Genomic DNA, 14,418 nt, shown 5'->3' with positions numbered 1-14,418 from the left:
ATGAAACAGCTAGAGGGATGGAGGGAGGGAGGGAGATAAAGAGACTAGAGCTTCTCAACATACTCGCTGGGGCATGCTGGGAGCTGAAGTCCCCCCCCCCACTTTCAAGTTGCTCAGCTTGAGAAACATCCTCCCGGAAGCTGTCAAAGTCAGGATGGGGTGTTTGCCTCCCTACGTCTGGAGGGGGGGGGGAGGAAGAAGAGTGGTCTTTCCACCAGGAGCCCCTCTCCCCCCTCCTTTCTGAAGATGGAGAAGTGGTCAGCCAGAACCTGGAGCTGCCTTCCACCGCTGCTCATTTCCTGATGAGTAAAAGCGAAGTGGAAGTTAAGGAGAGGGAAGATTCTTCGGGGAGAAGCTTTCTAGCCCAGTCTGTATGCAGCCTGTAGGCAGCAGCTGCAGAGGAAAAGGAAGCTAAGAGCACACAGGTGTGTGGGAGGGAGGGGCAGAGAGAGCGGGCCAGTGGGAGGGGGGAGGGAGGGAGAAGGCCAGCTTCTCTGGAGTTGGGGGGGGGAGAGTTTTGTGAGGTCAAGCTCTCAGCCAATACTTGCGGAGCTCCTGTGGCTGCAAAGACCACCAGCTTGCCAAGGGCCTGAATTCTGATCCTGCCACCAAGACAGGGGAGGAAACCAGGCTGCCCCCTCCCCGTTCTAAGCGAGGGATTAGGAGTTCCTTTTCTTTTTCTGCAGATGAATGTTTTAGTCGTGAAGTCAGGACTGCACAGGGCTGTGAGGACTCGGTGGCTTGTTGCAAGGGCTTGCCGTTGTCTGACCCTTCACGGGGCTTTGCGAAGTTGGGGGTTGGCAGATCTCCCCCCCCCGGTTGATTTAGAGCTAAGAGCAGAGCCTTGTGGTGGGGCTGCGCAGAGGAAACAGCCTGTAGTTTTCCGAGAGGGCTGAGAACGGGCTACTTGCTGCTGAAGGAAAACAGACCCATGATCCACAGCTTGACCGACAAGCATGGACTAACCTCTGCCAACGTGGGGACCAGGTCACTCCCCAGTCGAGCCCCAGAACAAATCTTGTCTCTTTGGCCAGGAAATATGGATCTCTCCTGCCTAGAACATAGAATCACAGTCTGGAAGGGACCTCGGAGGTCTTCTAGTCCAACCCCAGCTCAAGCACTTTGCAGAATCATAAAATGACAGAGCTGGAAGGGACCCTGGAGGTCTTCTAGTCCAGCCCCCTGCTCAAGCAGAACCTCTACCATCTCAGACAAGTGACTGCCTACTCTCTTCTCAAACACCTCCAGTGATGGAGCGCCCACGATTTCTGGAGGCAGGTTGTTCCGCTGGTTAATTGTCTTCACTATTAGGAAATTTCTTCTCAGTTCTAGGTGGCTTCTCTCCTCGATTAGTTTCCATCCGTCGCTTCTTGTCCTGCCTTCTGCTGCTTTGGAGGATAGGTGGACCGCCCCCCCCCTTCTTTGGGGCAGCCCCTCAAATACTGAAATTCTTATCATGTCGTCCCTCTTTCTTTTTTTCTTTACTACTAGCCAAACCCAAGTCCTGCACTCATTCTTCTCCTAGGTCAGCGGTTCTCAACCTGTGGGTCGCAACCCCATTTGGGGTCAAATGACCATTTCACGGGGGTCACCAAACAACGCAGTCCGCCATTTTTTTCCCCTTTTCCTTAGCTGTGCTACTCCCTTTTGTTCTATTGGCTTTTGAAAGCCAATAGAATAGACTCTCTTGAATAGAGTCTAATTCTATTGGCTTTCAAAAGCCAATAGGAATTGTCGAGGCTGTCTCTGCCCTGCTGAGCCCGCCAAAAGTCCCATTCTGCAAATGGTGCTGCAAGTTGTCTGCAGCGAAGGCGAGCTGTCTGGAAGTTTCCACCCCTCCCTGCTGAGCAACTACTAAAAATGTAAGTAAAAGAGGGCCAGGGGTGGGAGGTGGGCGGCCGGCGGGCGCAGGGAAGGTTGCTGGCGCGCGTGGGGCCCGGCGGGTGCCTTACCTCCCTTGAGCTGGGCCAGCTGGGGGCCCAGCCGGTGGTCAGCCTGCTCCGTCTCTGCCGCTTGCCAGCTATGCTTCAGCCGGTGCAGGGGGTGGCATGAGGGGATTCCACTGTTGCTATCCCCCCATACGTGGGGCAGATCCCACGAATGTCTGAATACACGGAAGAAGGCTCCTGACACGGAGGTTTTCTTGGGGTGGAACTGCCCTGAACCGAAGTCCGGGAACTACTTTATTGATTACAGTATGCAAATAAGCATTGGTTACATGTGATACATTTGTGCCATACATATAATTTCTTGCTGCGCCATGAGCTTCAAGCCACTCCCATTACTTAGTCTCAGAGCATGTCAAGAGTACATGTCATGTTTGACCTATATTGCCCACCTGGTGACACAAAACAAAACCATGTGGTTAGTGCCTTCTCGAGCTTAGTTCTGCATAACATCCTGTTTCACTGTCATGCGGTTTGCCATTTGTGTTACGAGCTAGCGAGCTTTGCTGCAGATGTTTCCTCAAGAAAGGGCACACAAAGGGCAAGGATGGGGCGAGGAGGGGGCTGCAACACCAACAGCGGCACCACGCATCTGCGGCGCTCCCGGGCAGGGAAAGTCCTCAACTCATGACCGGTTGGGTAGTCCTCGACTTACGACTGGTTTAGTCCTCGCCTTACGACCGGTTGGGGGTCGCGGCATTAAAAAGGTTGAGAACCACTGTCCTACGTCTTAATCTCCTGGCCTTTGATCATTAAATTGGCCTCTCTGAGTTGGCAAGTCTGAGTTGCTTCGAGGCCCCGCCCTTTCCTGTCAGCGAAAGTGAAAGTGGGAATCAGAGAGGTCACACCCTCACCCTAGCCAGGCTGCAAGAAGACTCCTTGGGCAGCTTCCTAGCCCGAATCTGGCATCGGGGCTTGTCACAGCTTAGGCAGCAGCTGCAAACGAAGGGGAAGGTAAGGGGACTCAAGATATTATGGGGCAGAGAGAGGGCCAGTAGGAGCGGGAAAGGGGGGAGAAGACCAGGCTTCTCTGGAATTGGGGTGGTGGTGGTGTCGGAGGCCTGTGTGGTCAAGACCTCCCTGCCCACAGTGGGGTGGGGGGGTTGCGACGCTCCTGTGGCCAGAAACATCGCGACACTGCCCAGCCCCAGGATTTTGATCCTGCCACAAGCCCAGCAGAGGAAAGCAGACTCTGCTCCTCTTCCTGCTGTAAACAGATTCATTCGGTTACGCAAATTTCTCTTTCCTTCTTTGCAACTCAGTTAGCTAGAACAGGCACGGGTTTGACGTGCCTGAGCTAGAAAGATTTGTGCCCTCAATTAAGAATAGAACAGAACAGAATAACAGAGTTGGAAGGGACCTTGGAGGTCTTCTAGTCCAACCCCCTGCTCAGGCAGGAAACCCTACACCATTTCGGACAAATGGCTGTCCAGTCTCTTCTTAAAAGCTTCCAGTGTTGGAGCATTCACCGCTTCTGGAGGCAGGTGGTTCACTGCTTAATTGTTCTCACTGTCCGGAAATTTCTCCTTAATTCTAGGTTGCTTTTCTCCTTGATTAGTTTTGATGGGTCATATACAGGTAGTCCTCTAGTTACGCCACAGCTGAGCCCCAAATTTCTCTTGTGAAGTGAGGCATACGTTAAGTGAGCTTTGCCCCATTTGATGATCTTTCTCACCTTGGTTTTTAAGTGAATCATTGCCGTCGATAAGTTAGTCCCTCAGCCGTTAAGTGGATCCGGCTTCCCCAGTTGATTTTGCTTGTCGGAAAGTCGCGAAAAGGGATCGGGTGACCTTGGGATCCAGCGACGGTCAGAAATAGGAGTCTGTTGCCAAGCGTCTGAATTTTGATCACGTGACCCTGATCACCGTCATTCAGTGTGTAAAATGTTCCTAAATCCCTTTTCCCGGTACTGTTCTAACTTCATAACTGCACTGTTATAAGTCGGGGATTATCTCTGCTCCCTCTTTTGTGCTGACTAAGTGGGCTGAGCATGACGTCTCCACTTTGCAACACGGAAAAAACTAACCTGGCCATTTGATGGAGCCGATCCGTGCCTTGGCCATCGCTTCCTGTTTGAGGTGTGTCCGTTCTGAGTTCATTTCCTCTGGAAAGAACCAATTGGTGTTCCTGTCCGGTCCGCTTATTGTTAGGAAGAAAGGCCGTCCCACCTCAAAACTGTCCCTGCCCCACTGCTCCGGACAGAGGGGTCCTTACTCCCCCGATGCAGGATGGGCACCTCTGCCCACGAAGGCACTCAACCACCTTCAGAGGGTGGAGCATGATCTTTGCCCACTGCCTGAACCCTGGGGGAGTTCCGGATCTGCCTGCTGGTCCCATAGCCCTTGTGACAGCCACGGAGGTGGTCTTCAGACTTTGAGGGTCTGTGAGAGACACAGGGTGAATATCATGGCCCCGTCAGAGCCCAGGTCTGAGGAGGAGGAGGATATGGAGCCAGGGTCAGTGCACGGGGATGGTGCAATCTCTATGGCTCAGGAGAAACGACCTGAGGACGAGGCAGGCGCAGGTCCCTCAACCCTCGGAAGAGTAGGCACGGAGGAAGAGAGGGCGCAGGCTGATCGAGAAAGGCAGAGTCAACCCACGGCACCCCGGCTATTCGGGAGGACGGTTCCCAGCTCCTCACAAGGTTCACCTGGAGAGTAACGTTTAAGGAGGCACAGTGAGGAGGGATTTTTGCCAGGAACAAGTGTTTGTCTTCAGATCACAGTTACGCCTTACTTTAAGAACTGCTTTCACTCTGTGCGTCAACGACTGGTGAGGGCTGTTCTTGGCTTGCCCTGGCCCTGATGATTCTCCCTTCAGACCTGCCTTACCTTGGGCCCCATCTTGCTTTGAGAAGGGCTCTTTGCCTTTTGGGTTGAATTGGGCCCTTGTGGTGTGAATTGCATTTGCCTTTGGTTTCACTGTGCCCCTTTTGGAAGTTGCTCCTTGTCTTGCACCTTTGCCGTGCTCTGAGGACTGCCCTTGCCGTATGCCTGGAATTCTCCCTTGGGGCCTTGCTGGATAATCTATAGCAGTGGTTCTCAACCTTCCTAATGCCGCGACCCTTTAATACAGTTCCTCATGTTGTGGTAAACCCCAAGCCTAAGGGCTCTCCAAGCACGCAATGATGCTTCCTGCTCACCCACTGCGCTCGGGGCTCAGCACTCCTTGTCTGTCCTCGCCCCACTTCCAAAGGTCGCCGACCTGCCCAGCTCCAGCTGACCGGGGAGGGAGGGCAGGAAGGCCGCTCCGCCGGCTCCACCCAGCCTGGTTGGAGAAGCGCCCAGGCAGGGAGACAGAGAGAGAAGCCAAGAGGGCAACAGCACCGGCAGAGCTTAGTTCAGCCTCCTCCGCGGACAGGGCTGCGAAGCAACGCAGCCTCCCTTAGGAGATGTTCAACGGAAACGAATCCGGCGCTGCAACGGCCCCCAGCTCGAAGCCGTGCGGAGACGGATAGAGGAGCAGTGTCTCGGTTCCTAAGACCATTGGAAATATGTGTTTTCTGATGGTTTTATGTGACCCCTGTGAAAGGGTCATTTGACCCCCAAAGGGGTCGCGACTCCTCGGGTTGAGAACCGCTGATCTATTGGCTGTTGGTTGGGGGACTCACTAGTCAGTGGAGGGCCATTTGTTTAACCTTCCCAAGAGAAATAAGGAACTCTCTGGAGGGCTGCCTGGTGTTGCCCACCTGGGTCCTAACAGTGAAGGTATCCCCTTCCCCAAACTCTTTACAGGGGTGGATTTGGCAGGTAAGTGGCACTTGCTGGTTAGTGTGTGGGGTGTAGGCTGTGCGGACTTCTCCAGTGGCCCTTCTGCTGCCCAAAGCATCTGGGGGTCTGTGAGAGACACAGGGTGCAGGAATCCCCTTCCCCAAACTCTTTATCAGTGTGGCCTGGAGTGCACCCAATGGCGCTTTTTTGGAACAGCTTCCTAAGAGTTGTTGGAGAGGGGACATTCCTGGTTCAGGGAGGGACATGCACTGTCTCCCCCCCTCTTGGTCAGTCTCTGCCTCCTCCAAGTGGTTCTTCTCTCTTGCAGGAGCAACACGCAGGAGCTGAGCCTGGCCATGGCTGAAAACATTGTGGAGACCCCAGCCCTGGGCCGCCCCTTCCAGCTGGGGATGCTGTACGACTGCCGCACGGATGTGCTCATCCCAGGTAGGAGCTGGAGGAGAGTCCAAAGGGTAGGCAGCCCCTGCAGGATCTCTAGAGGGGGGCAGAAGGGCAACGCCATCGATTCTCCGGCACAGCACAGGGTCACTTCAGGCCTCGGCTCCTGGATCTACAGCCTGCTGATAACGGCTATCTGGGTAGGACCTGCCTGGAATGCGTATCCAACCCTTTGGACAGGCACACAGCAACTTTCCTCGGCTCATAATAAAGTCTTTGAAATGCTTTGGAAAATGATTACAAAAGGAGTTGAGGTCTTACCCGGGATAGTGAAGTGAGAGATATTAATTTTAAAGTTGTGGTGCTGGTGCTTTTCTGGGGGGGGGGAGGGAGGTCTGAACACAGAAGGCCCCTCTGAACCCCTGATGAAAAACATGATTTCTCATGTTTTATAGATGGCACCTTGATCCACAAAAAATGTCTTTTATGTACCCTGACTTACAACCTAAATGTTGGAGATGTGGTTGTATGGACGCTACTTATTATCATATTTGGTTGTCGTGCAGAGAGATAAAAGCATTCTGGATTAAGATATGGTGGAATATCCAGAGAATTTTTAAAAGGAGGGTAAAATTTACTCCACAATTATTTTTGTTAGGTATAGTTATTGCTTGTGATACAAAGGAGGTTATATTGATGTTAAATTTGATTACAGCTGCGAGGCTGTTAGTAGGACAATATTGGAAGAAGGAATCTTTGCCTACATTGCAGGAATGGTTTCTTAAAGTGTCTCATTTGGCAGAAATGGCAAAGATTTCGGCTTTCTTAAAGGGACAAACGCAAGAGAAATTTCTTGCTGTTTGGGATAAATGGATAAAATTCACACAATTTAAATTTGATATAAAAAAAATACTATATAGTTTTTTCATAATTTTTAACTTTATATATATATATATATATATTCTATTTTATATTCTTTTTTTTTTATAAATATAATTTTTTTTAACTTTTTTTAATTAAGCCTATATTCTGCTCTGGGAGGCCCTGGGGGGGAAGGGGGGGGTTGGGTAGGGGTGGGGGAAGGGGGAAGGGGGGGGTTGGGTAGGGGTGGGGGAAGGGGGGTTTTGTTGGGTAATGTTTGTTTTTTATTTGTATATGTTGTTTTTTGTTTTTGTATTGTCTTTTATTTTCTGTAAAATTTATAAAACTCTTTAATTAAAAAAAAAAAAAAAGAAAAACATGATTTCTCCAGGGAATTGGAAATCTTTCTTGAAATCAACAGGTACATAGAAGTTCCCATTCCTCTCTACTCAGTCAAAAGCTTTTTGAGTTTCTGGGAGTTTGCAAAACTGCTGGGTGATGACCAGGCAGAACAAATGAGGTCACCATCCAGGAAAAATGATATCTCTATTGTCTCAGCACTCTGGGGCTTCTCTAGGCGTTTCTAAGGTCTCATTTCACGTTTATCTTCCTGTTGTCTCCTGTTCCGTGCAGGTGTCACCCTTTGGAACCCCCTCTCTCTGCAGAAGCACCTGACCATTAAGCCTCAGCCCAAGACCGAATTGGAAATCATTGCATCCGACACCATTGATGACAAGGCCAATGCTCTGGACATTTCAGGATCCCTCAAGGCCAGTTTCCTGGCAGGCCTGGTTGAAGTGGAAGGATCAGCCAAGTATCTTCATGATACCAAGAAGTCCAAGCAACAGGCCAGAGTCACCGTTAGGTACAAAACCACCACCAGGTATGAGCAGCTGACAATGAACCATCTAGGAACCCAGAAAGTTTCCCATCCAGAAGTCTTTGAGCATGGCACGGCCACCCATGTGGTCACTGCAATTCTTTTTGGAGCCCAGGCTTTCTTTGTCTTTGACCGAGAGGTTTCTTCAACAGAGATGATAAAAAATATAGAAGGAAACATCCATCTTGCAATCAAGAAGGAGATATCAATCATGGGAGAAGCAGAGGCCAAACTAAACAAGGAGGAGAAAGAGAATGCTCTGAAGTTCAGTTGCACGTTCCATGGAGATTTTTCTCTGGAGAAAAATCCAGTCACTTTCCAAGATGCCATGAAAGTTTACGAAACTCTACCAAAAATGTTAGGGAAAGATGGGGAGAAGGCTGTTCCTGTGCGGGTCTGGCTCTACCCGCTGACCAAGCTCAACACCAAAGCAGCTAAGATGGTCCGTGAGATCAGCCTAGAATTGGTCTTTGATGCTGAGAAGATCTTGGAGGAACTCAATGAAATCCAGATGCAAAGCAATGATCTAGCCAACGATCCCATTGCCGAGACCTTCCCTGAGATCAAAGAGAAGATCCAGCAGTTCAAGGATCTGTGCAAGCAACACAGGCAAACTTTCCAGAAACAACTGGCCAGAGTGTTGCCTTCCATCCGGGGAGGAGGCCAGGAGGAAGGGACCCTGGTGGACATCTTGACGTCCATCAACCGGTCACCCTTCAATAGCCGAAGACTCCGTGAATTTCTAGACACCAAGAAAAGAGAAATTAACTTTGTCAGATCTTATCTAATGATTCTAAGTGGAATACAAATTATCTCTTCCCAGAACAAGTTGGAAGAAATAGTTCTCGACCCTCAGAATGGATACGTGGTCTCCTTTATATTCACTTCTTTACACGAAGAGGAGCCGTTTCTGTTGAGCTTACGGGACAAGCTTCAGGAGCGATTCTTGCAAGAATCAGCTAAGTCCACCAGATCCACTCCAGAGGTCAAGAAAGGCAAGGCCTGGTTTGAGGACCAGGAGAGGACCCACAATGCTCGCCAAGCGGCCAAATCCATGAAAGACTTTTTCAGTGTCAACCAATCGAATGAGAAGGTCCGCTTTGTCGTGGCCTCACTCCCAGATGTGGACATCCCAGGAGCCTCAATATACCTTTATGAAGATGGAAAGCTGGTCAGCAAGAACTTTGAGTTGCCTTCAAAACCTCTCCCTTTGCAGATTACTGAATCGAGACACAACAGCATTCAGCTGAAGTTTCAGCCAGCTGAATATGGCAAGGCTTCCACCTCCAGCTATCTGGTAGAGTACAAGATTGCAGAGGAAGAGAATTGGAAGACCGTGAGGACAGAGAACACCAGCAAGGTCTTCCTGCTGAAAGATCTGCCTCCAAACACAGAGTACCAGTTCCAGTATGCTGCTTGTTGCAAGCTTGGATTTAGTAAATCCAGTGACCTGAGCCCACCCATAAAGACTCTTTCCACCAGCCCTCCTGAGAAATTAAGAAAGGTCACTGCAGCATCTTCTGTCATCTCTGTGGCCTGGATGAGTCCCAGCATCGTTGCCTCAGGAGTTATGGTCAAGGAGTACAAGGTGGAGTACAGAATGGTGGAGGCTGGAGTTGGGAAGGACGAGTGGACTGGAAAAAGGACTGGGAGAAAAACAGAGTTTTACCCCATCGAAGGTCTGAAGCCCCAGACGGCATATAGAATACGGGTGTCAGCCGTGTGTGACAATAGAGCTCTGGGTGTCCCCAGTGAGGAGGTGGAAGTCTCCACATCACTGGAGGAAGAAGATGCAGGCAACGTCGCCCGCCAGTTCCTTCAGGGACGCTCCCCGGTGGAGGACACACATCCGTTAGTGTTCGCTCTTCCTCTGAAGAAAGTCCCTTCAGATGCCTCCAGCTCCTGTCTCATATACCAGCTTGGAAAGGAGAACCCAAAAGTGCCGAACAAAGTGATCCTGATGATAGGAGCACTATGGGCTGGCAAAACCACACTGATCAACGGGATGATCAATTATATTCTGGGCGTCCAGTGGGGAGATAATTTCAGATTCAAACTGATTCACGAAACCACCCCGAGAAGCGAAGCTGGAAGCAGGACGTCTGAAGTCACTGTCTATGTGGTGCACCATCAGGAGGGTTTCCGGATTCCGTATTCTCTCACAATCATTGACACTCCAGGATTTGGAGGCAGAAGAGACGCAGAGCAAGACAAACTGGTTGAAAAGCAGCTCCGAGAATTTTTCTCCGCCCCAGGGGGCATTGACCACGTTGATGCCATTTGCATGGTGGCCCAGGCCTTCCTTGCCCATTCAGTTCATGCCCAGAAATGCATCTTTGATTCCATGCTCTCCCTGTTGGGAAAAGACGTGAAGGATAACGTCCAGCTCCTGATCACCTTTGCTGATGGGGGAACCGCACCTATCCTGGAGGCCCTCAAGGAGGCTGACCTGCCTTGTGATCGGGACAAGTCGGGAACCCCTCTGCACTTCAGATTCAACCATTCATCCCTCTTTACTCACGGAGAAAGTGGAGGAAGTCATAATGCTGCTGCTGAAATATACTGGAAAATGAGCACCAACAGCATGAAGAACTTCTTTGACTCACTAATGTTGCTGGAAACCAAAAGGTTAATTTTGACCATGGAGATCCTCAAGGAACGTCTGGAGATGGAAGCTGCTCTTAGAAGACCTCCCTCTCTAAAGGTTGAACCAGTCGAACCAAATAGTTTCCAGATCAGGATTGACCCAGTCGCCATTGGGAAGCCTTCAGTCTCCTGGTACCAGGTGGAATATCGGATTGCAGGGCAGAATTGGAAGAGTCTCCATACTGAAGGCCCTAAAGATCAATTCACCCTGGAGGATGTCCAACTAAATCTTCAGTTCCAATTCCGATGTGCAGCTATGACTGAATTTGGGCTCGGTCAATGGAGCGAGGAGATCACTTGCATCTATCCGAGGGGGAGGCCTGCAGAGGTAACTTGACACCTTCTTTGGAGGAAGAGGGGAGGACGAGAACGAGGAGGCAGTAGAATAGGGTGATACCAGTTTTGGGTGCTCCATCACTGGAGATTTTTGAAGATTTTTGGCATTTGCAGCAAAGAAACTCCAGGGAAATTCTTTTACCAAGAGTTTAAGTTTCCTGATAGATCCATATAGGCCAGTGGTTCTCAACCTGTGGGTCGGGACCCCATTTGGGGTCGAACGACCATTTCACGGGGCTCGCCAAACAACGCAGTCCGCCATTTTTCTCCCCCTTTTCCTTAGCTGTGCTACTCCCTTTTATTCTATTGGCTTTTGAAAGTCAATAGAATAGACTCTCTTGAATAGAGTCTAATTCTATTGGCTTTCCAAAGCCAATAGGAATTGTCCAGGCTGTCTCTGCCCTGCTGAGCCCGCCAAAATTCCCATTCTGCAAACGGTGCTGCACCAGTTGAGTAATCCTCAACTTACGACCGGTTGAGTAGTCCTCGACCTACAGCCGGTTGGGGGTCGCGGCATTAAAAAGGTTGAGAACTACTGATATAGGCACAGTAGAAGCAAAGCTAGTTTTCAGGTTTTGCCATTAAAAACAGCACAGCAATAATCCCCCCTTTCCTCCCCGGGCGCCCCGTTGTCTGTTTTCCACCAATCCAGTTCAGTCATTGTTTTGGGAAACACCTTAAGGTGCTGGAAACTTTCTCAGGCCACAACCCGTGCACATACATTCCTCATTCCCCTCCCAGCCACCCATCAATTCCAATCATCCCCTTCCGCCCTCCCTAGTTTTTGTTGTCTGGTGGTGAGTAAGGTTTGCAAAGCGGGTCAGCCATGACGCACGAGGCCACGGGAACCGAGCAGGAGAGACTAGTCTCTGACCTGATGGAGACAGTGCCGGTGGGCGAGGACCGTTTTGCAGAATGGAGGGAGCGACTACAAGCGTGAGGTCCATCCTGTGGGATGTCTTAGACAGGAACAGGGCTGAGTGGGAAGACCACTCGGGGAACCTGCTGGAGGGGGAGCAGATCTGATCCAAGTCAGGTCCTTTTTTAATCCCCCTCCATTTCTTGCTTGACTTCTGGGTGAGGTGAGTTCTTAGCAACCTCTGAGCAACGCAGCCTCTCCTTTGGCTGATTCTGTTTTTTCTTTTCACGCAGAAATCTCAGGTTATGTGCTGTGCGGCTGGTCTGCATATGACTGTACGCATCCAAGGTAAAGTCTTGGGTTCAGGTGGGGTGGAAGCTACTGTTCTGGGTGGGGGGACAGGCTGTGACGGTCGTACACTGCTGACCAGTCCCCTTCTTCTCTCTTCTCCCCTTTGGGTTGTAGGGTCTGAACAGAGGATCGTCCTTGTGGGCAGAAGCGGAAATGGGAGAAGTGCGACGGGAAACACAATTCTGGGAAGCAACGTCTTTAAAAGTTACATGTCAATTACATCAGTAACAAAAGCATGTCAAAAGGAGGACACACAGCTAAATGGCAGGAAGGTTGTGGTTGTTGATACGCCTGCCTTTTTCGATCTCAGTCTTCCACCCAACTACGTTGTTGCAGAAGTGAGGAAGTGCGTGAAGTTTTGCTCCCCAGGTCCCCACGTCATTCTGCATGTGATGCTTCCTGGTGATTTCACTCAGGAGGAGGAGCAGGTGCCTCAGCTGATCAAAGAGATTTTTGGCCTTAAAGCCAAAAATTACATCATCCTTTTGTTCACCCACAAAGAGGATCTGGAAGGTACCTCTATCGAAAATGTCATAGCTGTATCTGATAAAAAACTGCAGCAATATGCTGCTGAATGTGGGAACCGGTTCCTGGCTTTCAACAACAAGGCCGAAGGGGCAGAACGAGAGGCTCAGGTGGCCAAACTGATGACCATGATTGATTGTCTGGTGGAAACAAACAGAGATGCTCCTTGTTACACGGAAGAGATGATGAGCTTCAACGAAAGACACAACTTCTGATTTTTTTTTCCTTTCCAACAGAGGTCAGAAAGTTTCTTTAATTGAGCCTCAGCTCCCAAGGTGGCAACTCTGCCAAATGCCACAGCCCTTCCGTTCTGTGTTCTAATCCAGCTCTTGCCATGTGACCTCTGAAGAACCCAGGCCAGAGATTCGTGGCTGAGTTCCACTCAGCCGATTCCTTCTCTTGAGAATCCGCTTCCTCCCCTTTGGATGACAGGACTTTTTTCAAGGGCATGGGAAGATCCTGCCCACCTGTCCCAGGATCAGTAGGTCCCACAGCCGAATTCTCTCCCATCCTGGACCCGTGTCCCTTAGGGAGGACCAGGTCTTTGGGGCTTCCCACCTGTCTGTCCTTCGAGGTAGACCAGGTCGGGAAGCCAACAACACAAGAAATGTTAGAGCTCAACTTTATGGGGAGAGATTATAGCAGGAGAATCTGGAGAGCATCTCCCCTTCGCTCCTTCTGGCACCAAAGAGCATCAAACCAGGGCAGCCTTGAGCTTCTTTCTCACCCCTTCCCGTTATCCTGGAGTGGATTCGTTTTTTCCTGACAGCTGCCACATATTTTCTGAAAGGCTGAGTCTGTACTCCTGTACATCAGGGGTCTCCAAATCATGGGCTGTGGACTGATGCCGATCTATGGCCCACCAGGAACTGGGCTGCACAAGTGGCCAAAGCCCCATTCCTGCATGGGTGGGATCCAGGCAGCATGTGAAACCAGGGCCCCCTGCTCCATGGAAAAACCGCCTTCCACGGAACTGGTCCCTGGTGTCCAAAAGGTTGGGGAGTGCTGCTCTACACCACCTTCTAGAGGCAACACCTGGACTCACTAGGACGGTCATGACTGTTTCAATCAGAGACCTTCTTATTAAATCTCTTTCCTTACAAAAGTTTGTGTGTGTGTGTGTGTGTGGCAGGGGGACTAATGAACCTCAGCCTAACCAGCTCTGTCTGCAATGTGATCCAAAGGCAGAGGAGAACGGGGATGTTGTCCAATCGTCCTGGAGAGAGGGGGACATGGAATTCGTGTCAGATTATACTCGAGGGATGGAGCAGAACGCAGGGTATCCCCCGTAGCTTTTCACACTGGCTCCAGGAAGGGGGTCTGAGGAAATCAGGCTCCTGCTGGGTCCTTCCCATCTCTTAGTGTCCGTCAGCTCCACTCCAGATGCTTCTCTTCGCCGACTTGCTTCTGGTCTCCTGGTCAAGCAAGAGGAAGAAGGACACATGCCCAGCAGCCAAATTTGCAGCAGGACGTTCGGATTTGTCAACCTCTTCTCCAAAGCCCCTGAAGGACGGACAAGAAGCAACGGATGGAAACTAACCAAAGAGAGAAGCAACCTGGAACTAAGGAGAAACTTCCTGACAGTGAGAACAATTAATCAGTGGAACGACCTGCCTCCAGAAGCTGTTAGATGGATAGATGGATGGAAGAATATATGGTGGAAGGGAGGGAGGAAGGAAGAAAGATGTGGGGAGGGAGGGATGGAAGAAAGGAAGGAGACGGGAGGAAGTATGGGGGATGGATAGATGTAAGAAGGGAATGAGATATATGATGGGAGGAAGGAAGAAGGAGGGAGGGACGGAGGGAGATAAATGGGGGAGAGGAGGGAAGAAGGGAGATATATGGGGAAGGAAGAGGGATGGGGAGGGAGGGCTGGGGCATGCTGGGAGTTGAAGTCTATCCATT

The 14,418-nt window shown here is 50.5% G+C and overlaps 1 protein-coding gene across 2 annotated transcripts; it reads left to right on the top strand.

The window, feature by feature from the left end:
- Positions 1-1,811: 1,811 nt before the first annotated feature.
- On the top strand, positions 1,812-13,618 carry LOC120298454. 2 transcript variants are annotated; one of them, XM_039322227.1, is made up of 5 exons: positions 1,812-1,862; positions 5,985-6,103; positions 7,550-10,770; positions 11,931-11,985; positions 12,103-13,618. In XM_039322227.1, coding segments are annotated over exons 1-5 (4,023 nt in total). In that variant the 5' UTR covers positions 1,812-1,860; the 3' UTR covers positions 12,729-13,618. The 2 variants fall into 2 exon arrangements, with proteins under 2 accessions (XP_039178161.1, XP_039178162.1); XM_039322228.1 differs by lacking the exon at positions 1,812-1,862 and adding an exon at positions 2,332-2,900.
- The last annotated feature ends 800 nt before the right edge of the window (positions 13,619-14,418 follow it).

The sequence above is a fragment of the Crotalus tigris genome, unplaced genomic scaffold (assembly GCF_016545835.1).
Source record: "Crotalus tigris isolate CLP2741 ecotype Arizona unplaced genomic scaffold, ASM1654583v1 scf7180000023897.34210, whole genome shotgun sequence".
NCBI lineage: Eukaryota > Metazoa > Chordata > Lepidosauria > Squamata > Viperidae > Crotalus > Crotalus tigris.
Note: the sequence above shows the minus strand (reverse complement) of the source record. Positions and strands in the feature narration are given on the sequence as shown.